The sequence below is a fragment of the Sminthopsis crassicaudata genome, chromosome 2 (assembly GCF_048593235.1).
Source record: "Sminthopsis crassicaudata isolate SCR6 chromosome 2, ASM4859323v1, whole genome shotgun sequence".
In the NCBI taxonomy this organism is placed as follows: domain Eukaryota; kingdom Metazoa; phylum Chordata; class Mammalia; order Dasyuromorphia; family Dasyuridae; genus Sminthopsis; species Sminthopsis crassicaudata.
This window is the reverse complement of record NC_133618.1, coordinates 539,547,374-539,574,049: the sequence shown is the minus strand read 5'-3', so window position 1 is coordinate 539,574,049 and position 26,676 is coordinate 539,547,374. Positions and strand designations below refer to the sequence as shown.

The 26,676-nt window shown below is 37.3% G+C and overlaps 1 protein-coding gene across 2 annotated transcripts in view; it reads left to right on the top strand.

The window, feature by feature from the left end:
- MAP2K1 (mitogen-activated protein kinase kinase 1) overlaps positions 1–26,676 on the top strand; it is a 101,956-nt gene that overhangs the window by 56,224 nt on the left and 19,056 nt on the right. For both annotated transcript variants that reach the window (XR_012486955.1, XM_074294747.1), the window contains exons 6-7: positions 22,132–22,256; positions 26,467–26,668. Coding sequence is in view for 1 of the 2 variants with exons in the window: in XM_074294747.1 (XP_074150848.1) it covers positions 22,132–22,256; positions 26,467–26,668 (327 nt within the window). In the remaining variant the exon portion in view is untranslated. The remainder of the gene's footprint in view (positions 1–22,131; positions 22,257–26,466; positions 26,669–26,676) is intronic.

The window sequence follows — 26,676 nt, the reverse complement described above, 5'->3', positions numbered from 1 at the left end:
GACAGATAAGAGAGGCTTGTAGTGGGAGGGGGACAGAGTAGATGAGTATAAAAGTCTAATGGATATTGAAGGAGATGGTATAAGTCCATGCATGATTGGTTATTACAGGCTTGTGGGATATTACTGTTCTTTCAATTCTTTGGTGTCATGTTGAGGCCCTAACTTTGAAGACCATGCTTTACAGCGTAAAACCAAAGAGCATAACAACAAACCTTCACATACTTCAAATCTGGAGAAAAATAATCATAAGCAAATGGAGGGACTTAATTCCCAGGTTCAGTCCATGAAATTAGATTGCCAAATATGACGTGTACTCTGACCAAAAGAACATGTGATTATATTAAAAGTCCTCAATATGGATGCCTCATTTTATGTAGGATATTGAGACTTAAGTGACTTAGAGGAGGATGTCATAGGTGGCAAGTTTAGAGATGTCACATGAGCAATGATTGAAGGAGCTACTTACTGTTTGTTATCTGACACGTAGAAGAGAGAATTTTGCAGTGGCATATGAGAGAAGCATCAGGGTAACTGAAGGATATTCATGTGGAAAGGGAATTAGATTTATTTTGTCCTGGGGGGTAGAACCAAAAGCGAATAGAAACTTAGTGAGGCAGATTGGAGCCTAATATAAGCCTGACCATTGGAGTTGAACAGAACTGGAATGAGCTGCCTCGGGACACAGTAGTTTTTTTTACTTTGAGAGCTTTATGGGACTGCCTAATGACCACTTGTGGGAAATGAGATCCCTGGTTTAGGTAAAGATTGTACCTAGATGACTTTAAAAACTCCAGCTCAGAATTTCTGTGGTTCAGTGGAATCAGAGGGGAAAAAAAGTGTTGACTGCTGTTTCTCCAATTTTCCAACTGCCTCATCCTATATCCTTAATAACTGTAACAAAAGAGATGGAAAGGGGCTGGGATACATTTCATGGGCTAATAGATGTCTCTGGCTTAATAATCATTATTCTTGAATTAGGTCAGCCATGTTAACTCTGACATAGATTTGTTTCCTAAAACTTTTGTTACTTGCTTTCATGCAATACTCTTAAGTTTCTTTTACCAAACCTTAACTCTTGGTGCAACAGTTAAATAATTCATGGAGGAAGATTGCTTAAATAGATGGCAAGGTCTGGGGTCACAGAATCATAAATATAGAGCCAGAAGGACCTTTGCTGTCATTGAGTTCAGCCTAGGAAACTGAGGCTCAGAGAAAGGGAAGATTGTACAAATGTTCTTCCCCAACCCAAGGAAATTGTGATCAAATATGATTGGTTTCTTTCAGATTCAGGTTTAGCTATTTAAATTGCTATGGCTGGTTTACTGATTGTGCATATTGTTTAGCTATGTCATTCCCAAACTGAGCTACTAAGATGCATTTCTGAAAACTCAAAATTATTTTTGTTAAAAAAAAAAAAAAAAAGCAAGCTTACTCCTAAAGAGCAAAACAAAACCTTTTCCCACATGCAAAATGCTATGCTAGCTGCTTTCATACCATTCTGACCACAATTACAGTCCTTCCCAAGGAAACCAAAAAAATGTTTAAAAGAGGTGGTAAAGAACTTTCTTAGTGTTAGCCAGTTCAAGCATATATTATCAAGTGCTTCTCCAGCATTTGTCTCTCAAGAACTTTTCATTTTTGTTGTAGGGTATTTTATAACACCTATTCTTCATAGAATGTTCTAGTACAAAAGTGAGAAGGTAGTAGAGAACTAGAGGCTGCAGAAGCATTTGATAATAAATACATGCTTGAGCTGCATATCACCTAGAAAATTATTTCTAGTCTGAACAACATGTTATCTATAACATAAGCATTTCAGTATAAAATAAGAACTTTTGAAAATAGGCTTGTATATGAAATTATGAACTTCTGTTACATGATTCTATTTTATACAGTAAACCCAAGGACCCTGCCAACCTCTCTATCCTCAGGTTCCTAACCACAATATTTATAGCAGACTGCTGATGTTCTAGGAAGCCATTTAGGTTTTCTGGTTCTCAGTCCAGTGCTCCCTTACTTTTTCACATCTTGTATCCCCCAACCTTCTTTATCTTTTAGGACTGTCTGAGGAAGCATAGAAAAAGAAAACAAATTGGAATTAATCTGTAATTCTATTGTTAACTATGTGCTTGTCACTTAGGATCTAAAAGGAAGTATTCAGACTGAAAAGCATCTAAACACATTCTTTGATTTGATACCAGGCTTTTCAGTGTGTTTCTGATGTCTTCCACTCACTATAATCTCATTTGGGGTTTTCTTGGAAGAGGCACTAGAGTAGTTCATCATTTCCTTCTCCAGCTCATTTTACAGATGAGGAAAATGAAGCAAACAGGGTTAAGGGACTTGCCCAGCATAACACCGCTAGTAAGTGTTTAAGGCTGGTTTTGAATTCAGGAAGATGATTCTTCCTAAGTGATAATGTCACTTAGCTGCCCTTTCAGTTGTAGGAATGCTATATTTAATCATTCAGTTTTCCAACTCACTTAGAAACTAGGTCTGTCATTTTTGTTGTGAGCCAAGTACCTGTTGATCACTTTATTCTTTCTAATTTTGTATGTCTTAGCTACCTGACTTTTATGTAACACTTTAAGGTTTACAAAGTACATTACAACTATTACCTCATTTTATCCTTTTAACAAATCTAGAAGGTAGATACTATTACTATCTCCATTTTACACATAAGGAAACTAAGGCAGACAGGGTCACATAGCCAATAACTACTGAGACTGGATTTAAATTCAGATTTTTCTGACTCCAGGTCCAGCATCATGTTCTACTATGCCTGCCACCATTACATTCTTAATTATGCTTCTGATAGTGAGAAAAGTAAGTAGAGGAAGAATATGTTACATGATAATAATTCTTTTCATATATAATTTTACACTGTCCCAAACACTTTCACATGTAATATCCCTTTGATTGAGGGATGCTTTGTCCCTGTCTTATCAGTGAAGAGACTTGGATGCAGAGAGGTTAGGTGATTGCCTGGATTACAAAGCTAGTTTTTCATAGAGCTGGGCCTGAGAAACAGGCTTCCTAACTGTTGGTTTAGTTCCACCCTGCTGCTTAACCTCAGCAATAATATTTACAGAGAGAGGTCCCCCTGCCCAGCTAAATTGTTAATGGGGCATTTAAGGCTGAAGTCAGCCCCACAGTGCTCATCTCTGACTTCTTGGGTCTACTAAGAGCAATTTCAGGGGCCAGAAGAGTCAGTGAACAGATGTCTGCTGATGAGTTGTTTGGCATCAGACCAGCCGTGGAAAGTGTTGAGAGAAGAGTGTCTCTCTTGGGTGGTGGCTGGAGAAAGTGGACAGACTTCTGCTTCTACAGGAGCTGACCTTTCAGCTTTGCAGATTCTGGTTTCCTCTGGATGTTATACATAAGGGTTAAGATATTGGGAACTTTTTTGAATGATTAAAATGGAATGAAGTATTGGTACTGGGCAGACATTGCTCAATGTGGTTGCTGAGGAAGGGAGAAAAGAATGAACTGGTGTTTCTTGGAAACTTTAGTCAGTGTGAAAATAGGAGTCAGAGAGCCTCTCCTTGTTTAATCTTCCTCTCTGCTAGACAGTTCTTCCTTACTTCTAAATTCCCTTGCCACAAATTAAACCCATTTTCTTTCCTAATTCTTCCGTTTGTGGAGATAAGAATGGGGAAGAACAGAGCTACTTTTTTTCTTCCCTAAACTTTATTTATGTCTTTAAAAATTTTGTGTAATAGACTCAGTCCAAATCATACATTTTATATTGCCCAGGAATATAGAGAAATTGATGATATTAATGCTAGTGACTATCTGCCAAAAAGTCTTTTGAGTCATGCCTAGAGTGTGTTGGGAAACTCCGGCCCATCTATAGTGAGCTGTGAAAAGTTAGTGATAAGTGTATATTCTTTATGGCTGTTCCAGAGAGGCCAAAGGTCAATTCTGGAACTACTGAAAGAAATGAGTCCTTAGTGCTGTTAGTACTATTTCTTAGGGTTATAAAGAGAGATGGACTTACTTCCATCAAACAATTTGGTCTATGGGACAGGGAAAGTTGGTAGTCTGATATTTTAACGTTCATTTTTGTAAGATTTTTGAGTCTCCAATTTTTTTTCTCTCCTTCCTCTCCCCTTGCCCAAGACAGCAAAGTTAAACATGTATAATCATTTTAAACATATTTTCATATTATTTGTGTTGTAAAATAAAAATCAGAACAAAAGGGAAAAATTATGAGAGAAAAAAAAATCCAACCTAACAAACAACAAGAAAGGTGAAAATACTATGCTTTTATCCACATTTAGTCTCCACAGTTCTCTTTCTGGATGTGGTTGGCATTTTCTATCCCAAGTCTATTGGAATTGCCTTTGATCACTATATTGTTGAGAACAGCTAAAGTCTATCAAATTGATCATCACATAATCTTGTTGTCTACAGTGTTCTGTGCATTTCACTCAGCATTAATTCATGTAAGTATTTCCAGGTTTTTCTGAAATTAGCCTGTTTGTCATTACTACTAATGTACTATTAATTGTATAATAATATATTATACAATAATATTCCATTATATTCATATGCCATAACTTATTCAATCATTCCCCAATTGATGAGCATCCATTTGATTTCCAACTCCTTGCTACCATAAAAAGAGCTGCTGCAAACATTTTTGCATATTGTGGGTCCTTTTCCTTCTTTTATATGACAAATGATTTTTAAAAATAATAACCCCCTTGGGGTAAATATTGGTTTCATTTTACAGATTAAAAGTTGAGGCTTGGGAAGATTAAATGATTTGCTGGTGGTCATACAGTGTCAGATTTGGGATTCAAACCAAATCTCCAAGTTTAGTGATATTTTTATTATATCACATATTAGGATATTTTTCTTTATGTCAGTTTAGGAGGAGATCTTTCAACAATTTTCTCTGCTTTTTAGTAAGGGTCAGAACAAATCTAAGCTGTTTCCATGTGGCCAATGTTTTAGTTTTAAAAATTGTTAGAATGTCACTGTCCCAAGTTTTCTTGATTGAGGTCATGCAAATGCAAACTTTTCCACATATGCTCTTTCATTTGATCTTATCCTACCTCTTAAATTGCACATTTAATAGATGAGGAACCTGAAGCTTTTAAAGACTTTTTTGTGGGAACCTTGCTAGTAATGTGGGAAAGCCAAGTAGTCACACCTAGAGAGATAAAAGGAATTCTAAATTAGGTGAGTAAAACAAACTTCTCTTCTTTAGAAGCATGGTTGAGAAGGAAAATTTCTTACTTCTGTTATATCATAGCAAATCTATATCTGGCTGGGAAAATTGCCCCATGTTGTCAGAGATCTATCCTGTGCCCCTCACCTGGAAAAGAGGAGAGGGAATGGTGGTGGTCTAAAGTGTGTGATTTTTTTTCTGGGTGTCTGGGGTGCCTTGGAGACCCTCTGGCTTAGAAGATGTAGGGAAGTTGGGGGGGTAGTGGCAGTAATAATGGTTAGCATGGAGACAGCACCTGCAGGGTGCCAGCCACTGTGCTCTAGCTTTACCTTTTTTAGCTCATTTCATCCTCACAACTAGCAGGGGAGCTTGGCACAGGACTATCAGCCCCATTTTACAGATGAAAAAACTGAGGCAACAGAAGTGATATGACTTTCCTATGGTTGCTTAGCTGGCAAGTCTGCACTGATTTGAACGTAGGTCGTCTTAGCACCATTTCCCCCAGATGCCCAGATGTGTGCTCTGCCCTTCTGTGTAGAGTAATTCTTTATTTCTAAGGGAAATTTGGAATGGGGGGAGTCAGCTCCTCATGTCCCACTTAATTCTCTCCTTATGAAAAGTTCATACATAAGAGAAAATCATCAAACTAAGAATTTTGTTGTATGTGGCTCTTCTCAACGAGTCAGGCCAGTTCCAATGAACTTGTGATGAAGAGAGTCATCTGCATCCAGACAAAGCACTGTGGGAATTGAGTGTGGATCACAATATAGTATTTTCACTGGTTTTTTTGTTGTTTGCTTGCATTTTGTTTTCTTTCTCATTTTTTCCTTTTTGATCTGATTTTTTTTTTTTTTTTTTGTGCAGCAAAGTAATTGTATAAATATGTATGCCTATATTGGATTTACATATATTTTTTAACATGTTTAACATATATTGGATTACTTGCCATCTAGGGAAAGGGGGGGATGGAAACACAGTGTTTTGTAAGAGTTAGTGTTGAAAAATTATCTTTGCAAATGTTTTGAAAATAAAAAGCTTCAATTAAAATAAAAAAGAATTTTGTCATGGCAGCAGTTATACAAAGTATGCCTTTCATTTCACTTGCCACCAGGACCTAGTGATTTTTATGTTATTGGTGGAATGGCATCCCCAGAGCCCAGATGGCACTGAGCTTCTCTGTCAGATGGAAAGTACCAGTGGGAGATTAGTGGTACTGAATTAATTAGAAACTGGGGTGGCAGGAGCAGGTTTTAGTTTGGAAGCACATTTAGAGTTTCTTCTTGATGGGAGGTGCTCACAGCAAAGTGCCACCTGTGCTGTGAGCGGTGTGGGAGGCATTATTATTAGGTGAGGGTGGCTAAGCAGGAACTGCACCAAAAAGCAGAATTCAAGTTGTTACATCATCTGCTTTGGGTGTCCTGTCTTATGACACCCAATTTATTTAGGTGCAGAAGAGAAAGGCTCAGGACTTGCATAGACTTGTGTGATCTTAGGAGAGGCTAAGGTCTCAGGACCTCAGTTTCCAAATATATCAAATGGGGATAATACTGTGCGCTTGCTCTCTCTCTCTCTCTCTCTCTCTCTCTCTCTCTCTCTCTCGCTCTCGCTCTCGCTCTCGCTCTCGCTCTCTCTCTCTCTCTCGCTCTCTCTCTCTCTCTCTCGCTCTCGCTCTCGCTCTCTCTTGCTCGCTCTCTCTCTCTCTCTCTCTCTCTCTCTCTCTCTCTCTCTCTCTCTCTCTCTCACTTTCTCTCCCCATCTCTTCTTCCCCTCTCCCCCACTGAATTGCCATCTCATTTCTCACAAGTGTGAAAAAAGTTGTACAGATGAAAGAGGGTGGAATTGAGGAAGAAGTCTGCCGGACTGAACTAGGTGTAAATTGAATCCTTTTAAAAATCAGTTAAGGTGGGATGTGGTCTTACACCTCATTGAGTTTATAGTCTGGATAGAGAAACACAAACTCAAATTACTTTGCTAAAAGTAAAACATACATACACAATGAATTCTGATGGGGAAGAGAAAGAAAGTGAAGGTCATTACCAACTGCAGGGGGTTGGGAGAAGATTTTATGGAGAAAGGGACATTTGAGTTGAACTTTAAAAGATAGTCATTTAATAAACAGAAGCGGTGGAATTTATTCCAGATACAGGAAGTAGCATGAACCTAGGCATTGAAGCAGAATAGGCCTAACAAACAGGATTTTATTTTTAAACTGCAACATAGGGCAAATGAAGAATTAAGGGATAAAGTTGGGAAGATAGGGCAATTCATCAGATTATACAGGGTCTTAAAGCCAAGTTAAGGAGTTTTAGTTTAATTGATCTATACTGGGGGAGTCTGAAGAATCTTGAACAGAATGAGCACTTTGAGTACCTATTGTTGGGAGAAGGTGCTAGATACTATAGACATGTCACATATCTAGAGCCTTTCCAGCTTATTAGTGACAAGCTAAACACAGTTGCATACAAGAATAAAGCTGCATACATCAAGAAACACATGCAAAAAAGTGGTATGGAAAAGATAAGATCTGCAGACATTCAAATGCAGATCTGACTGAAGGTGGCCTGGATCCAACCTGGAAAGGAATGGGGTTAGGGCAGATGGAACTTGAATTGGAGCTTGAAGGCAAAGTAGGATTTAGATAAATAAGTTGAGGGGAGAGGAAGAAGTTGGTCTATAGAGTGGAGTTAGGAATGCTTATTTGCATTCCACTTAGACTGGAGTAGCAAGGGGGAAAGCTTAGGTGGAGAAATAATGGGATATAATTTGAAGTGGCAGAATACCTCATAGAGAAGAAGGGATTGTTAACGTCCTCCTGTCTTCTTTGTCTTATAGCTTATTTTCTATTATCTTTGGTATTTTCCTTATTAATTTTCTTATTAAAAGGCATTGAAACAGAATAGGCTTTACAAACGGGATTTTATTTTTAAATTGTCACAGCAAATGAATGATTAATCCTTGACAGGTTTTAGAAGTGGTTGTTGACAAGGAGATAAATTGTACAGGGTCAGTTGATTGAGCTGAAAGGGGTACCAAAGTCATTCATATTTACAAAAATGAGAGAACTGGAAAATGTATTGTACAGATGAAAAAAAAAATTGTTTTAGGAACTGAATTCATATCCCTTATGTCATGTACTGGCTGTATTGCCATGGGAAAGGTACTCAATTTTGGGGCCTCAGTTTCCCTATCTGTAAAATGAAGACATTGGATTAGATGAGGTCTCTTCTAACTGTAAATCAGTAAGTCTGTGTAAAATCCTGTATATGGATCTTTTAAGGTTGAGGGCACTCCATAAATATTTATTTTCCTCCATTCCTCCCTTTATAAATTTTAGTTTAGAGGGCTAGGGCAGCTATAGAGGGTGCCACATTGTCCTCTTAAGGTACCCAAACCTTTCAGGATTTTAGGAGCCACTTGGGTATTATAAGCTATAGCTGAGCAATGAAAAGACCAAACTGTTTAGGGTACCATGAGGGAATGAATCTCCATATTTCTCAATTTTTCTAGTCCATTATTGAGTTCTAGATCCATCTATTGTTGTTCCACATCTTCGCTGGAATTAGGTTCCACCAGAGGATTATAGGAAGTATTCTTAGAAAACCTGGGAAAGAGGGGGTACAAACTACTTACTGTTTTTGTGCAGGGGTTAAAGGACAACAGTAGACTAGAACTTGTAATGGTCTGACATAGCAGAGGTAGCGCTGTCTTGCCCAAGATAATAGAAACGAATATTATAATCTCTGGCTGTTAAGGTATTTCTGATTGAATGCTACTCCTGAAGTCAGGAGGCCATTAGTTTGTAATCCTAACTATTGTGAAATGTCTCTTCCCCACAGATTGATGGGTATTTTTTCAACTATCAAAAGAGTAAAACTCCTGTTTCACCTTCAAAAGTCCATCTCAAAGGGGTAACACTAACTTCAGCTGCTATTGATCCTCCTACACCAGATATGTAGGTGTCTGCCTTAATCTTTGGCCAGTGACTTGGCCAGTTGGCACCTCTAATGACTGTACGATCTTCATCAATGTCTACCAATCCTTCTAATGATATGCCATTTATATAGATGGTGAACATAGGTCGGTCAGCTGTCACAGCTGCTGTCCAGTATATTCCTGGATTTTGCTGCTTGGAGTCAGAATCTGGGCTACTATCACCAGGCTGTTTATTAGGAGTCTGTTTCAGTAAACCTGATGCTACTACTTCTCCTGGTTGATAAGTCACACATTGTTTACCTGCATTAGTGACTGGGATATTACACATTCCCCGTTTTCCCACATCAGTGTATGGATGCACAGTTTTGTAAGTACTCTGAGGAGGTGAAATGGTCAAGTCTACTGTGCCTGGAGGCAAAGGATCCAAAGGCTGGAGAGGAACAGATTTCACCTCTCCAGGGGTATCTCAGTTGTCCCAGCTGCTTACAACTCTATCCTCCCTAATTGTATGTAATCCCTTTCTCCCATCAGGTTGCTTCCTGGTTTATTGATTGTATAATCCCTTTCTCCCATCAGATGGCTTCCTGGCTGATTGGTCATGTCTGGGTACTGAACTTCTAGGCACTGTTGGGACAAGAAGACTTACCCAAATTGACTACTCAGAGATCACTCATAGAAAGCAGAATTATTTATTAGAATCTGGAGAAGCAGACCCCATCCTGGTCTGTGAGCCAAATTCACAGCAGGATAAGGCCAGAGCCTTGAAAATGCTTACAGCTTTTATACATTTCAAACAAAGAACCTCCAAAATCCCTCCCTCTATATGTTGTGATTGGTCACATAAGTCTACTGTACCCCTAGTTGGTCAATGGAATGTAGCAGACAAAGTGATAAACAGCTTCTTTGGCCATGTTGGACAATGGAATGTTGTTTAGGCCTTATCTAAAATCATGTGATTCTGGAGAAGCCTAAACTGAGGCCTAATAGGCTAATAGGCTTGGTCTACTTTAGTAAACAGTCTCCAATCAATATGTGCTGTAAGTTCTTCACCCTTTTCCCACACAGCACTCTCTGGGTGTAGAATCATCTGCCATCATGCCTCAAGTATTTTTTGCTTTGGGCCCTTCATCCCATTTTCCTGAATCAGTCTACATTCTGATGCCCAATGGAAGCCTCTGTTGCATTTTGGACATGGGGTATTGAATCTTGTTCTCCCACCCTGTTTTCTCATTCTCATTGGGGAGAGAAGCCCATGCTTTGATACCAGCAGCAGTAATTTGCTCATATGCTGCTATGGGGTAATTAATCTGTGCTGAAATGTCTGCATAAGAACCTACACCTGTTAGTTGGTCACAGGTGATTGGAGGATTAACTCCACTTTGAGCATTTAGTTGGGCTTGTATCCTACAGAGCTCACTATATTCAGAAAGCCGTGACAAGTTTTGTCCAGGTTTTAAGCATGTCCTTGCTATAGATTTCCAGTCCCTAGGGGTTAAGACTTCATAAGCCAAATTCTGTAGTAACATCTTAACATAAGCTGATGTAGCCCCATAAAGAGTGCAAGCCTTTTTCTGGTCTTTGACGATTTCATTATCAAAAGGAGTGTATCTTCTACTTTTTTGACCTGAAGAGTTAAACTGTTGAATCACAGGATACATTTCTATTCTCAAATCAGCTAAATCCTGCCCTCCTGCTGTGGCTTTTAGTAGTGTCTTTTTTAATCTAGTCACAGGAGGGGGTGATGGGGGGGGGGAAGGTGCTGGTGGTGTCACTGCCCCTCCCACTACTCCTCCTCCCTCCATCTCGTTAGGTGGAGTTGATAGGGGGCGTGTCAAGGACCTGCTCCATAGGCGGGGTTGAAGCTGCCTGGTCCCATCAAGAATCACCCTGCCCTTCAACATCACTTAATTCCTCATACCCTCTGGTGATATTGCTGTTAATCTGTCCTTTGTCTTCCTCTTTTTCCTCATACTTCCTCATCTGTCCCTTCTTAAAATTTTTCTTTTATCTATAACTTTCAGGATTCCTTAAGGCCAATTGTATTATGTTGTATATATAGAATGCTTCCATGGAAATTGAATGAGGGCCTTTATCATAGTGTTCCCATAGTTAATCTCCTACTAGTTTCCAATTATCTGCCCCTATATCTTCTTCCTTTAAGAACCAAGGGGACAAGGGTTCTAATGTACCCTAGAGTCCAGCTATCCGCTCCCAAGTTACAAGTAAGCCTTGTCCCTTGATCAACTTAAGTATGCTTTCTATAGCACCCCCTGGAGGTGGGAATGGGGCTGGAGATAGGGGCGAATCTTTTCCTAACATCTGCCCCATTTCAGCTAGAAAAGATTGCTAGTTTAGTCCTTAACAAAGTAAGTTCCCTGTTTGTCTATTAAAATACTCACCCTATTTCCTGGTCACCAGGGGACTTCTTCAGTGAAATTAGGATCCTTGGTTCACATGCTGGGCACCAAATGTGAAATCGAGCTAGCACCTTAGATACCTTAGAATCAGCCAGAATCAGAATCAGCAAAAGTCCTTGGTCTTTATTTCTTGATCTTTAGGTGGAGAAGTAAAGGAAGCAGACAAACCTCCACAAGGGTTGCCACCAAACTCCCTTCTCTTCTCGTCTTCCAAAAGGACTCTGACTTGTTTTACTCCACCCCCAATCCCTCCTACAGTTATCTGTATACACCAAAAGATGGAGCCAGCACAGAATAGTGAGAAGGGCCGTTTTCCAATAGAGTATTGTCCAATAGGTAATTAGCCTCAAGTGCTCAGTTGTCTGATTCCAGTGCATCAACTCAGAGTTTCAGCCCTTTACAGAATAATAATATTCTATAACATTCATATACCATAATTTATTCAGCTATTCTCTAATTGATGGGTATCCACTCAGTTTCCAGTTTCTAGCCAGTATAATACCTTTTCCATTCCCCTTGGAAAATCAGGTTTATGCTTGTAGATTCCATATCTGAGTTAGAAAGCTTTAAGGACTTAGCCCAATGGAATGAATCTCTTTGTTTTTCTCTAGTTTGCATAATTTGGATATAAATACATGCACAAACACATGCATCTATCTATCTATCTATCTATCTATCTATCTATCTATCTATCTATCTATATACACATGTTTTAAAGAAAGAATTGTAAAAGTTTTTGTGTAATTTAGCTCACTTCAATAAAATGAATTTTGTAAAGCATGTATATAAGATGAAAAGTTCAGCTAAATAAGACAAATTCTTTGACCTCATGGAGCTTAAGGCACAGTAGAGATATATGGCTCATTATGATGTTTAAAAAAAATCATTATTGCTTTAAAAGAATGTAAACCAACTGTTCTTTGAGGTCTGTGAGAAGATAGAAGTCATTACTGATAGGAAACTAGTTTTAGTATTTTTGTTATTCCAGTCTTTATGTATTCATATTTAGGAAGGCTTTATTGAAGAGAATTAAGCTTTAAAAAATTGTTAAGAATTAAACAGGTAGAAAGATGAAGAAGCACATTCTGGGAATAATAGCTAAAATTTAGAGTATATGGGAAAGAATAGTATGTTTTTTCTGAAGCATAGTAAATTTTATCCCAAACTCATTTTAAACCAACTATTTAAGACCAAAATATACTTACTGGTTGCTTTAGGATTTACTTTCTTTAAAGGGGGAAGGTAATACTGAGAGCCTTTCTTAAGGTGATGACATTAGGAATAAAGAACATGATGAATAAGAAAATTATCAAGGTGGTATTGGCAGATTTAGTTATGAATTTGATATGAGAGGAGCATAGCACCAGTTTTTCAAACATTGGAGATTATCTGAATCATGATACCATAGATAGAAATAGTAAAGTCAGGAGGGACAGCAAATTTTGAGGGAATATATAATAATAAGCTTGGTTTTACACATAATTAATTTTTAGGTGCTCATGGAATGTACTGGTAAGTATCTCTTCCATTTTGTGACTTTCCTCATTTCAATTTCAGTGCATTGCATGTCATTATAAGAAATTAAATAGGAATTTTTAGGGAGTTTTAAAGAAGCCTCAAATGACACTCAAAGACCAGTAGAGATGACATAGAAAAAAATTTAGAAATGCACTTTAGATAGATAGTATTATACAATATCAACATATTTTATTTTAAGATATTGTAATAATTCAGGTTTCTTCTCTGGCACAAAGGAAAGACCAAAACACTTTATGAGGATTTCCCACATGATGGGGGCACAAACCTCCATGATTTGAAAAGGGGTAGCTGTATATCCAGTTAGTGATTTCATATACAGGTCTGGAATTTGAATTTTGTGTGCATCCTTGGGAGAGAGATTGAAGCTAGAGATATAAATTTGAAAGTTAGTAGTTTAAAGATGATAGTTGATGTTACAAAAATAGAAAAGGTTGCCAGGGGAGAAAATGTAGAGAAATCCTATCCTTCCCTTATACCTCAGTTTATGTAATAAGGTCTTAAGATTAATTCAAGTTACCTAGACTAGATGCACTTCAATTTCAGGTTCTGAAAATGTACTGGTAAGTAATGGACCAGTACTGACAGCTGCGATTGCTCGGCTAATATGATATTTGAAAGATCATGGCAAATAGCAGAACAGAAACGGGCAGATGTCCTGCTTTTCCAAAAAATAAAAGAGGGATGGGGGAGAGAGTAGACTGTAGATCAGTGAGCTTGAGTCTGAAGTCCTTAGATAATTTTTAAAAGGATCATTAAGGAGGTGGTTATCGAACATTCAACAAACAAAGCAGTAAATCCAAAGACTTCATTGACAGTGCTAGCCTATCCTTTTTTCCTTTTTTTGGAAAGGATTCCTAACCTGGTAGATCAGAGAAATGCTGTAAATGTAGTTTACCCACATTTTGATAAAGATTTGATAAGTTATCTTATTTTTTGTAGAAAAGATGTAGAGATGGGGACTTTATGAATATGGTATTGTGGTTAAATAAGGGCAGTTAGGTGGCACAGTAGGTCAAGGGGCAAGGCCTGGAGTCAGAAAGACTCATTTTTGTGAGTTCAAATCTAGCCTCAGATACTTTCTGGCTGGGTGACCACTTAACCTCAGTTTCCTCATCTGTCATATGAGTGGGAGAAGGAAATGGCAAACCACTCCTGGTGCTTTTGCTAAAGAAACCCCAAATGGGGTCATGGAGAGTGGAACACGACTGAAGTACAAACACAGTTTGAATAAATGGTCTCAACTCATGGCTCAGTGTCAGTTTGGCAGAATGTCTCTGAAGCCTTGGGGCATCTCTGCTCAGTCTGTGCTAGTTATCCAAATCACTAATAAAAATGTTAAAGAATTTATTAGATTGTTTCCTTATCATATTTGCAGATAATAAAAAATCTAACATTTATGTAGTATTTTGAGATTTTGCAAAATATTTTACATATAATTATCTTAATTGATCTTCATAATAATCCTGTAGATATTTCTTATGCCATTTTAGATATGAGGAAACTGAGAACACAAAGCCAGAAGGCATAGCTAACCCAGTGGATTATAGAATCAGTAACAAGTCATTTGGTCCTGATAATTCAGGGTTCAGACTAATAAAATGAAATTCATTAGGGATAATATAAAGTTTTATCCTGTTAGATTGTGAACTGAGGCTGTGATTTCATCCATGTATGGAACCTCCTGTAAAAGAGTAATTATTTTTTAAAGTACCTATTCTGTGCCAGGGTAATTTGAATATAGGAGATCTAACTTCAAATCTTGGTCCTGTAAAAGGAAACTCCCAAGTTCCTTTCTAGCTCCAAATTTTTAAAATTTTTTCTTTATTAAAGCCTTTTATTTTTCAAAACATATGCGTGGACAATTCTTCAACATTAGCCCTTGCAAAACCTTGTGTTCCAGTTTCTTCTCCCATACCCTCCCCTAGATGGCAAGTAGTCCAATATATGTTCAACATGTTAAAATATATGCTAAATCAGTTTAAAAAAAAAAAAAAAAGGAAAAAAAGAGAAAGAGAAGCAAAATAAAATGCAAGCAAACAACAACAAAAAGAGTGAAAATGCTGTGTTGTGAACCATGCTCAATTCCTATAGGGCTCTCTCTGGATATAAGATGGCTTTCTTTATCACTGCATATTGGAACTGGTCTGAAGAGAGCCACATCCATCAGAATTGATTATCATATAGTCTTCTTGTTGCCATGTATAATGATCTCCTGGTTCTGCTCATTTCACTCAGCATCAGTTCCTTTAAGTCTCCCCAGGCCTTTCTGAAATCACCCTGCTGATTGTTTCTTACAGAACAATAATATTCCATAACATTCATATACTACAATTTATTTGCCATTCTCCAGCTGATGGGCATCCACTCATTCTCCAGTTACTTGCCACTACAAAAAGGGCTGCCACAAACATTCTTGCACATATAGGTCTTTTCCCTTCTTTAAGATTTCTTTGTGATATAAGTCTACTAGAAACACTGCTGGGTAAAAGGGTATGTGCAGTTTGATAACTTTTTGTCTAAGTCCAAATCTTAAGAAGACACATCCTAGATTAATAAGCTATTCACATTGAAAAGTTCCTTGGAGGGCAGCTAGGTGGCGCAGTGGATAGAGCACCAGCCCTGAATTCAGGAGGACCTGAGTTCAAATCTCCTCAGACACTTAACACTTCCTAGCTGTGTGACCCTGGGCAAGTCACTTAATCCCAGCCTCAAGAGAAAAAAAAAAGAAAAGAAAAATTCCTTGGGAATTATTTAGCACAGCTCCCTTGTTTTACAAATGAGGAATGTTCACTAACTTATTCAGTTTCCCAGGCCTTGAGCAGCACCGTCAGTATTAGAATATGTGTTTGATTAAGATTCCAACATTTCCTCTGCCTCATTGCTATCTGGAATGGCAAAGATCTATGAGCCAGACTTTTTGGTTGCTCTTGGGAGCTTGGCATTGCACCTGTTTCCATTTCACTTGCTTTTGTGACATCTTGCTAAGTTAAAAATGAATAATAATTGTGAGTTTGTTTCTAGGAAAGATGGACTCGAATAAAAGCAGGGAGTCCTCTTTTCTTACATTGCTAATTATTATGTTCAATTATCACTGTTTCAGGGTAAGGAGGTGGGGCTAGAGAGTAGGAAATAAAAGCTTTCAAAACTAATGACTATCTGAAAAACACTTGTTTCACAACTTGGTTGTTGAGTTTGCTATGAAATCTTCAAATGAGAGTGGAGACTAAAAATAGCCTTTTTGTTAGGCCTTGCTAATCAGGTTCCCTCTTTGAACCCAATTGTTAAATAGGAGGAGGTGGAGAAATGCAATCTTTAGCTCCTGCTATCAATGTGTTTCCACCATTAGTGCTATAAGAAAAGTTGTTAAATGAATAAAATGGGATGTTACTCTCTAAAATGGGAGAGAGAATCTTTTCATGCTGGACCTATAAAATTGAGAGAGATTCAGAGACAGAGAGGAAGGGGGAGGAGGGAGAGAAATAGAGACAAAGATAGAGAGGGGAAGGAGGGAGAGAAAGAAGGGAGAGGGGGAGATAAAGGGAAGGAGAGGCCCCTGAAATAATGTTAGTTCTGTATACTATGTAGTGTGGCTAAGGCTGGTTCACAATTGTATTTGCATCCTGCTAAATCAAGCCTCCAAAACATAACCACCAGATAGAATAAGTTCTAGTCCTTTCCCTTGACCTCATATTGAATAGAAGAGATTTCTTAGCACTTTAAGAATCAGAAGCTGTTTCTGGGGCTTACAATTCATTCTGAGTTTTGCAGTTGATCAGTGAGGCTTCAGATCTGATCTGATTTGGATTTTACATCTCTCATTTGTTATCTGTGTGTCTTCTAACAGGTCACTTCATCTTTTGTAGAGTAAGTAATCAGTTGAATAAAGACAATGAACTGGATGATCTTTAAGGTCTTTACTAGCAGTAACATTTGACTTTCTTTATTTTGGCCTTCTTCATGCTCTTGACAGAGAAAGGAAAGGAGAGAGATGGATGTAAAATATACTTCAGGGAAGTAGGAAAAGGAAAAAGAATCAACTCAAACCCTGTGTATTTTGCTGCTTTTTCCTCTATAATTATCTCCCTATGACCACACATAATCTAAAGTTGGCTTTCTAGTAGTTATTTCTTGTTACATTATACTAAAATGATTAACTGCCATTTTTCCTCCTCTTTAGAGTCTGGAATTTGACAGGTGTCAGCAATTACCGAGAAGAGGTTATTTAACTAGTAGGCCTTCTCTCTTCATGAATTTGGGTTGATTTTTTACCTTTAACTCTTAAATATTGAAATCAGGGAGAACCATAATGTGAATCATTTGTAGCAAATATTGCATCCTAGACTGGTGCCACTGTCCACAGGACTTCATCTGTCTTTTCTGAATATTGATCATTGCTTAAAGAATAACAATGAATTTTCCTTCTATGCCAGATAGACTTGGGGAAATATGCTGGCGAAGAATAAATCTATGGGTGAATTAGCCTAAGGTCAGTCTAGTTAGTTTTCTCTTGTTAGACAATTTTTTGCCTGCAAGTCAGAGAGCTATACTTTTGATTCAGTGTAAGAAAAAAGCACGTTTGTCTAAAGCCAAGATTTGTTTTCAGGCTTCCAGATTTCCTAATTTCTATCAGTGGAATTATCTGCTCTGATCTCTGAAGAAGGGTCTAGACTTGCTCCCTGTGCAGTCTCTTATCCCATGTTAGAGGCCTTCTCGTTCAGTTGTTCTCAGCTGTTTTCTTCCTTTTGAGAAGGGCTCAAGAGATGTTGGGAAAATAACCTTCTTGTTCCCTGGATGAGGGTAAGCTCTGACAAAGTTTAATACAACTCAGAGCCAGAAAACAGTTTTCATATCATCTGTGCCATTGAGTTCCTTCTCCATTCCTGTGGATAACTGAGTTTACATGGAATATAATGATGGGCTTTAAGCAGTTTGTTTCAACTTCCTTCCTAATTTCTCAGGATAGTCAATTTTCTGTCTTCATTTCTGAGGTTGAATGGAAGGTTTAAAGCCTTCTGAGCCTTTCCAGAATAGAGAGAGAGTATCCTACTTTGAATTTCTCACTAAAGTAGCTGACTGAATATAGCCCCTGGTTCTGGAGCCAAGAGTGGTCCTTTTAGTTTAAAAAAGAGGTTAGGAAGTCTCATGGGGCAGCTAGGTGGTATAGTGGTAGAGCACCAGCTCTGAAGTCAGGAGGACCTGAGTTCAAATTTCACCTCAGACACTTAACACTTTCTTGCTGTGTGACTCTGGGCACTTCACTTAACCCCAATTGCCTAACCAGGAAAAAAAAAAATTAAAAAAAAAAAAAAAAACAAAAACAAAAAAAAAGGGAGGAATCTCGTTAGCATTCAGGAATCACCTAAACTTTGGTCCACAGTCATTTAGAAGATAGGTGGAAGAAACCATGAGATTGTTTTCTGGTACTTTGATATTAATTGATGAGCCACAGTAGTTGTTGGAAGCAGTATGAGTAGAAGGCATAAGAAAATGGGATTTAGAAGATTTGATTCAATCCTTCTGGAAGAGGAATTAGAGAAACAAGCCCATTCAAGTCTCCCTAAATCCTGGAATCTAGATCCTAATCAGTAGGGAAAGTTAGAAAAATATGGAATGTTGTTGTTTGCAAACATAGATTCACTATAACTCTATTGTTAGCTACATAACTAACATAGGTGATAGCTACATAAGTTTTGCCCATAGGCAAGTAGGGTGTAAGCTTTTCTTGAGAGCAAAATTTGATCTGGAGACAAGAAAGGAATCAGAAAGGGAGCTGAAAATCCCCAAAAGGGTGGAGAAAAAGTGAATAGAATGGGGAGATAGGACACTGTAGCTATAAACTTTAACCTGTTTTATAATTTTGCCAAGTCCATTCTTTATTGGATGAGTATTAACATTTTAAATTTTAACTGAGGGGAGAGGAGAGAGTGTGGAGGAAGGGTCTATGGAGTGTTAATTGAGTGTTTAATGATACCATCTGTTCACCAAGCAGTTCAGATTGGAAAATAAATGTGATATTTCTGACTGGAGATGGAAGAAGATGCAAAAGATAACAGGACCAAACTGATGAACAGCTAGGAACTGGCTCTAAATGAATCCTACAATTAGCTTCACTTCAGCAGAGAGGGGAGGGAAGAAAGGAGCATCTGAAGGTTGCTGGGGTCAGTTCTGTTTGTACCATGGCAGGTATTTAAAAGGGCAGCATCCGGAATTTAGTACAATGCTTAGCTGTACTCTATATAATAAATATAGATTGATTAATTGAATTTGGATAGTAATTCCCACACAGCTAATAGACAAAAATCTCTTCTTTGCTCTGTAGTGAATCATGGGATTTAAACATTTTGAGGGAACAGGCATTATAGATTTTTTTTTCTCTTTGTGTTAGACCCAGACTGATATTAATATTTTTCTGCATTTCCTGACTGGATACTAGGTGGTGATGTTTTAAAAGGAGGGAAGAGGAGGAAGCAAAAGCACAAATCCCTTAGTAGATATATTCAGAATGCACCTAGCCAAGCTCATTTTATTTTAAAGTTTGTTTTGTTATCTTTTTTGTTATTAGGTAAAATCTTTAAACTAAAAATCAATTTCCTAGATAAAACAGTCCTAGGGAATGAAATACATTTCTCCCACTTGAATTTTAATTTCCTACTCCATTCCAGAAACCTTCCAGAAGGTATTAGTATACAATTATCATTTGATACTATGTATTACTTAATGAGATGAGTATTTCCTGACCTTTTGCGCTGTAATTCTATTGTTATTTTGATCCAGAATCTCATTGTATTGGTATTTCATTCACCATAGCGAATAGAAACTCCTCTTCCTCATCCTGTTTAATCCTTGTTCCTGTTTCTATTAATATTTCATTTAGATGGGAGGAAACTAAGCAGTCCCTTGAAGTGACTGGTCCATAATTTAATAGTTTATAATTAGTGGCAGAACCAAGATGACCTGACCTAAGCATCTTGACCCATCATTACTAAATCTGAATTCTGCTGCAGTGTACAGCCTCATCTTATCTTATTACTGACTAGAATTTACATATGTGGAGCAAAGTGAACTATTCACCCTTTCCCATTCCAGCAATCCCTATTTGTCCTAGAATGCTGGTACCACCTGTATCCTAATGAGGGTGAGCTTCAAAAATGACTCATTTATCCCAAGATTCTTAGTTATCTCTGTTCCAAGGAAAATATGATTTATTGCCTGCTTAGAAAGGCCATTTCTCTTTGACAGGTAACACTATTCATCCCTGACATTTTTTAGAAAATGTGATTGTTAGGGACTGTTTGATTCTTTGCTTTTTCCAGTGCTATTTGTCTCTAGTTCCTCCTACTTTAGACTTATTAGAGCAGTATTTGTCCCTTTTATAAAAGGACTCTAATAGACTACCCTCTTTTTTCTGTTTCTGAAAGCAACCTATGGAGCATAGGGGGATTGTTTTTAGAAATGTTTCGTGGAATTTACTTGTAAATCTGTCTGGGTCAGATTATTAATTTATTTGGTGAGTTAATTAATTTTTTTCAAAGTACTTTCACATTTAGCATTTGATTTTATCTTTTAAATAACCCTGCAAAGTATGTAGAACAGTGATTATTAATCCCTATTTTATCCTTGAGGAAGCTAAGGCTCTATTAAAAATCTAGTCCTGGCTCTTTGACTAACTGACTGTTGGAAAGTCTCCTCAGTTTCCTCAAATGTAAAATGGGAAAATAAGTAAAGACCTATTTAAAAAAAATTAATTTCACATTCCTCCTATTCAAGCTGGGGTGGGGTGGAGGGAGAGTTGCATCTGAAACTACATTTTATCTCAATCTTAGTCATTCACCTACCTTTTGGTATAGTTTCTTTGGTCCAACTTTACATTCCCTGACTAGAGGGGAAAAGGAAGAAGATCTATGCTCAGTGACTCTAGGGAGCCACTTTAAAGCACATCAGTCATATCATGGGCAGATTGGTGGGTGTGGGTGATTTCATCACACAGGTGGGACACTTTGGGTTTTTCCTATCTCCCTCTAATAGAGAAGATATAATGAATATACTTTTGTCCCTTTTGTCAGAGAGGGTGGGAACACTGGGTTCGGAATATTGTTTTTGCTGTTAAATACTGACTTTGAGAGTAATTTGGCTTTACATAATGGTTTTTTGTTTCCAGGGAAGACTTACTGTGGGTAAGAAGGTGGGGAGTGGAATATACCCTGAATCAACTGTGGGATAAAAAACAAGACATGAGTAAAAATGTAAATTCTATTCTTCCTTTAGAAATTTATTTCAGTAACAAAAAGGTTTAAGAACCCAGGGGTTCTTTGAAGTAGGCTTCCAAGATTTACTCAAATCTTAGCTCTCTTTATTTCTAACCCAACCCAATTCCTCTCTTCTCTGAGTACCTTTTCTACTGACATCCCATTATTTAGTACTTTAGTCATTCTTCTATCTTTTCATTCTTTTTTTTTTTTTTTTTTTTCCCTCCCCTGAGGCCGGGGTTAAATGACTTGCCCAGGGTCACACAGCTAGGAAGTGTTAAGTGTCTAAGGCCAGATTTGAATTCGGGTCCTCCTGAATTCAAGGCTGGTGCTCTATCCACTGCGCCACCTAGCTGCCCCCTCCTATCTTTTCAAATAGATTACCAAATTATTGAGAACTGGAGAATTTTTCACAATATTGATTTTCATTCTATTAATTAGCTGGTTAATTTGTAGGTAGAGGAAGAGTGGCTCTAGAAATGAGATTTTCTTTTGTGATTCTTCATGCTTGGGCCATGTGTGTGTCTATTGTCATTTCTACCAAGTAGATTCTATATACTCTATACACTAGAGCTTCTTTTCCTTTTTCGCTCTGGAGTAATCTGTATAAACATTGCAAAACCTGATGTTCAGGTTAATTAAGTTAGGGAGGATAACACAGAGAATCCATTTTTTTCCGCCTGATAATTTGTTTCAGGAATGTCACTGAGGTCCTTAGGAGACTGGAGTGTGTTTGATCGGTAGTGGTCACCTTGGGGTGGTCTGGATTCTTCACTATTATATTTCCCGTTTTCTCTTTTGTCTTTTTTCTTTATAGATGTCAAGCCATCCAACATCTTGGTGAATTCACGTGGCGAAATCAAGCTTTGTGATTTTGGCGTCAGTGGGCAGCTGATTGATTCCATGGCTAATTCCTTCGTGGGCACGAGGTCCTATATGTCGGTATGGACAGCTGATTGATTTGCTTAGCCTTCTGGCCCCCAGGTCTCTCAAGCAGGAACAGCAACTGATAATTCCCTATGAAATTAGACCCCTATATTGAATACTTTAAGAAGTGAAATAGAAGAAGAGACTGTTCCAACCTCTGAGAAAATTTCTAGCTTCTGGAAGTGTCCTTGTTTTAGAAGTCTTTGGTTTGAATAGGGGATTGGTGAGGTTCCACAATTGCTGCTTTTGTGATGTTTGTAGTATATTTAGGGAAAATATTTTAAAGAGTAAGATAAGAAAAAAATGCTAGTACAAAGAGGATCTCTAAGTTAGGTGTTTGATTAGGTGGCTTCTGAGGTCCTTTCTAGCTTTAAGAACCATGAAATTTAGAAGCTGTTATAATACATGATGGAACAAAATAAACATTCACTATATTTGGGTGAGAATTATTTAATCACAGCTTATTGACTTACTCCTTATGCATAACTCTTCCCAAATTTATTCCTCCATTTCTGTTTTGCCAAACCATCTGACCTACTCTTCTGTCCTCCCATTTCCAACTTCTTAAACTCTATCCTGTTCCTTACTCTCTATTCCCTTGTTCTCTTCTAACATCATTACCATCAGTACCTTATCATGAAGACTGGCTGCTTTCTCTTGGTAATGATGTTAGAAGAGAACAAGGGAATAGAGAATAAGGAAGGCAATCCTTTTACTTCTCCCTAATTAATTCTTTTCTTTAAATTAATTTTTATTGATGTAGCCTTTTTTTTTTTTTTTTTTTTTTACATTCTCAGTTTTTACTAGTATCCTTCCCCTCTACCTGAGAACCATTCCATCTAAGAAATGGTATTTTTAATGTATTGTTTTTATTTTTGTAAACATTTCCCAATTATATTAAACAATTTTTTTCCTTTTTTTTTTTTTTTTAGATTTAAAAAAAGGGATATTTTTATTTTCAGTTTCAAATTTTCTCCTTTCCCCCTCCCTATTAAACATGAAATCATGTAAAACATTTCTGCTTTTAGCCATATTCAGGGGATGGAAAGGGAAGCCATAAAAATAAAGAAAGGAAAAAACAAAAAACACACTGCTTCATTTTGTACTCTGAATCCATCAAAAGTGCTCCATCTGCAGGTGGATAACATTTTAAGTCATGTGTCTTTAGAAGTGTAGTGGATCATTGTATTGATCAACATTAGCAAGTCTTTCAGTTGGTTTTCTTTAAAATATTGCTCTTAAGTTATATGTTCTTCTGGTTCTTCTTTTTTCACTTTACATCAGTTCATCTAAGTCTTCCCAAGTTTTCCTGAAACTACTACCCCCCTTGTGATTTTTTACAGCACAAAAAAATCCCATCACATTCATATACCAGAGTTTGTTCAGCCATTCCCCTGTTGATGGGCTTTTCCTCAGTTTCCAATTGTTTATTATCACAAAAAGAGTTCCTTTAAATATTTTGTACCTATGGGTCCTTTTCTCTTTTCTTTGATCTCCTTCAGGAGATAGAAGCACTATTGCTGTGTCAAAAGGTAAACACAATTTAATAGCCTTTGGGCATAGTTCCAAATTATTATCCAGTATAATTGATCTATCTCATAGTCAACTCACAGTGTACAATGGTTTTTCCTCATCCCCTGCAGCATTTGTCATTTTCCTTTTCTGTCATCTGATGGATGTGGGTATCTCAGAGTTATTTTAATTTATAATTCTCTTGATTATTAGTGATTTAGAGCATTTTTCATATGACCATTGAAAGCTTTTTTCTTTGAAAACTGCATGTTTATATCCTTTGACCATTTACTAATTGGGAATGATACCTATTTTTATGAATTTTGCATAATTCTTACATATTTGAGGAATGAGACCTTTATAAGATAGAGAAATTTGCTGCACTATCTATCCCCTCTTCCCTCCCCCAGATTCCTGCTTTTTTTTTTTTTTTTTTTTTTAAATAACTTGGGTTACATTGGTTTTCTTTATGCAAAAAATTTAATTTCATGTAATCAAAATTATCCATTTTACTTCCTATGAATCTCTCTGTTTCTTTTTTGGTCATGAACATTTCTCTTATTCATAAATCTAACAAGTTGTTTTTCCCATGTTTCTCTAACTTTTCTATTGTCCAAATCATATACTCATTTTGATCTTATCTTGGTATAGGGTGTGAGATAGTGATCCAATGCCTAGTTCCTGCCAGGCTCATTTATAATTTTTCTAGTAATTCTTATCAAATAGTGAAATCTTGCTCTAGTAGCTCAGATCTGTGTTTTTCAAACTGTAGGCTATTATGTTTATTTACTTCTGTATATTATTTCTCTAACCTAGATCAATCACTCTGTTTTTAATTATTTTGATTACTACTTTCTGATAAAGTTTGAGATCTGGAATACTTGGCTTCCTTCCTTCATAAATTTTTTTTCATTATTTCTTTGGTAATCTTGACTTTTTGTTCCTCCAAATGAATTGTATGATTTTTTTTTTTTTTTTCTGTATGAAGCAATTCTTTCATACTTTGATTGGTATGGCATTGAATAAGTTAACTTGGTAATATCATTTTGATATTATTTCAAGCCACTCATGAACAATGAATATGCCTCTAGTTGTTTAGATTTGTTTTTACATGTATGAAGTTTCTGTAATCATGTTCACATGAATCCTGTGTGTGCCTTGGCAGGTAAACTCCCAAGTATTTTATATTGTCTGTAGTTATTTTAAATGGAATTTTTCTACCTACTGGGTTTTGTTGAATGGATTTATTTTTTATGCTGCAACTTTGCTAAAGTTATTAATTGTTTCAATATTTCTGCATTTCTAGTACAGCATTTAATATTAATTATTATTACCATGCTTAGTGTCAGCATAGCTAATACCATGTAAGAATTACGAGAGAATATAATGGAAGAAGTTTAACTTGTCAAAATGCATAATCATCAAAAATAAGTTATTTTCTAGGATTTTAAAAACATTTTTAATTTGTGTACTTGTATAATAGCATTTAAAGGTTTGCAGAGCGCTTCCTTTCCATCATCTCTATCAAATATGTATTTCAAGTGTCACTATCCTTTTTATGGAGGAAGAAACTGAGGTTTAGAGAAGTTAAGGATTGTACTCATGATGATGTAGCTGTAAAGAGTTTTGAGGCAGGATTTGAAATCAAGTCTTCTGCCCCAAGTCTAATGCTCTGTACTATACCACAATGCCTCATGGTGGTATATTCTTTTAAAGTACCTTCCTATATGAGTCAGTAGTTTCCCACTGTGTGTCTGACACTGTTTAATATATAATATTGTTGACTATACAAAGGCAGTGAAATAGTACTTACTGAAATAGTACTTACCCTAAGGGAGCTTACATACTATTAGGGGAGGGAAGAATACAGTGTGTTATTTAATTATTTCAGCAATCCTGTGAATTAAGTAGAGTGGTTGTTATTCTCCATTTTGTCAGTGAGAAAGCTAGGATTCAGAGTTAAAAAGGGACCTGCCCAGGCTCCCACAGCATGAGTTGACTCCAGAATTTGAGTCATTCAGTGTAGTTCTTCTTCCTTCCGTTGCAAGTACTAGCCTTTTAGTGAATTTTAGGCTACCTTATCATTTCTGAGACTCAGACACATCTGAAAAACCAGGTAATATGATGCTTTTCATAATGATTCTCACCTTTTAAAATGGTGTGGCCATCAGCAAAGATGCTGTCAGGGCAAGGCAGGCACCAGGCCTGGGAAAGCCATTGTCAAGGTGCCTATCCTGGCAGGTCACCAGTATCAAAGTCTGGTCTGAGCTCTCCTGCCCGTCAGCTGGTTCCACCTGGAACAGTGAGATTGGGAAGAGCAGTGAATCCCTGTTGGGGGGATCAGTCAGAACAAGGAGAGCAGGTCAGAATGTCGAAGGTCATTAAAGGAGGAACAGAACAGGAAAAATCAATGGGTAATAGCAGAAAAAGCACTAAGTTGATCCTGATAACAGAGGCAGCCTTTTATTGTCACAAAAGCTTATGCGTTTTTCTTGTTTAAGTGAGATCTCTTCCCTGAATTGGAAGCAAGAAGTTTTAAAAACAAAAATCACAGGACCAAGAGGAGAATAGGGATTATGTGAGCATGGCTAATTTTTAATAGTCTTTGGTCTCTGGGGTTGACACTTCCTTCACGAGAGCTAGGATATTTCATAAAATTATTAATATTCATGATGACAATGATATTTCTCTCTCTCCCCTCTGTCTAATACAGCCAGAACGACTCCAGGGAACTCACTACTCGGTCCAATCAGACATCTGGAGCATGGGGCTTTCTTTGGTGGAGATGGCCATTGGACGATATCCCATTCCACCGCCAGATTCCAAGGAGCTAGAACTGATGTTTGGCTGTCCAATGGAGGGAGATGCACCTGAGACATCACCACGACCAAGAACTCCTGGGAGACCCCTCAGTTGTAAGTTT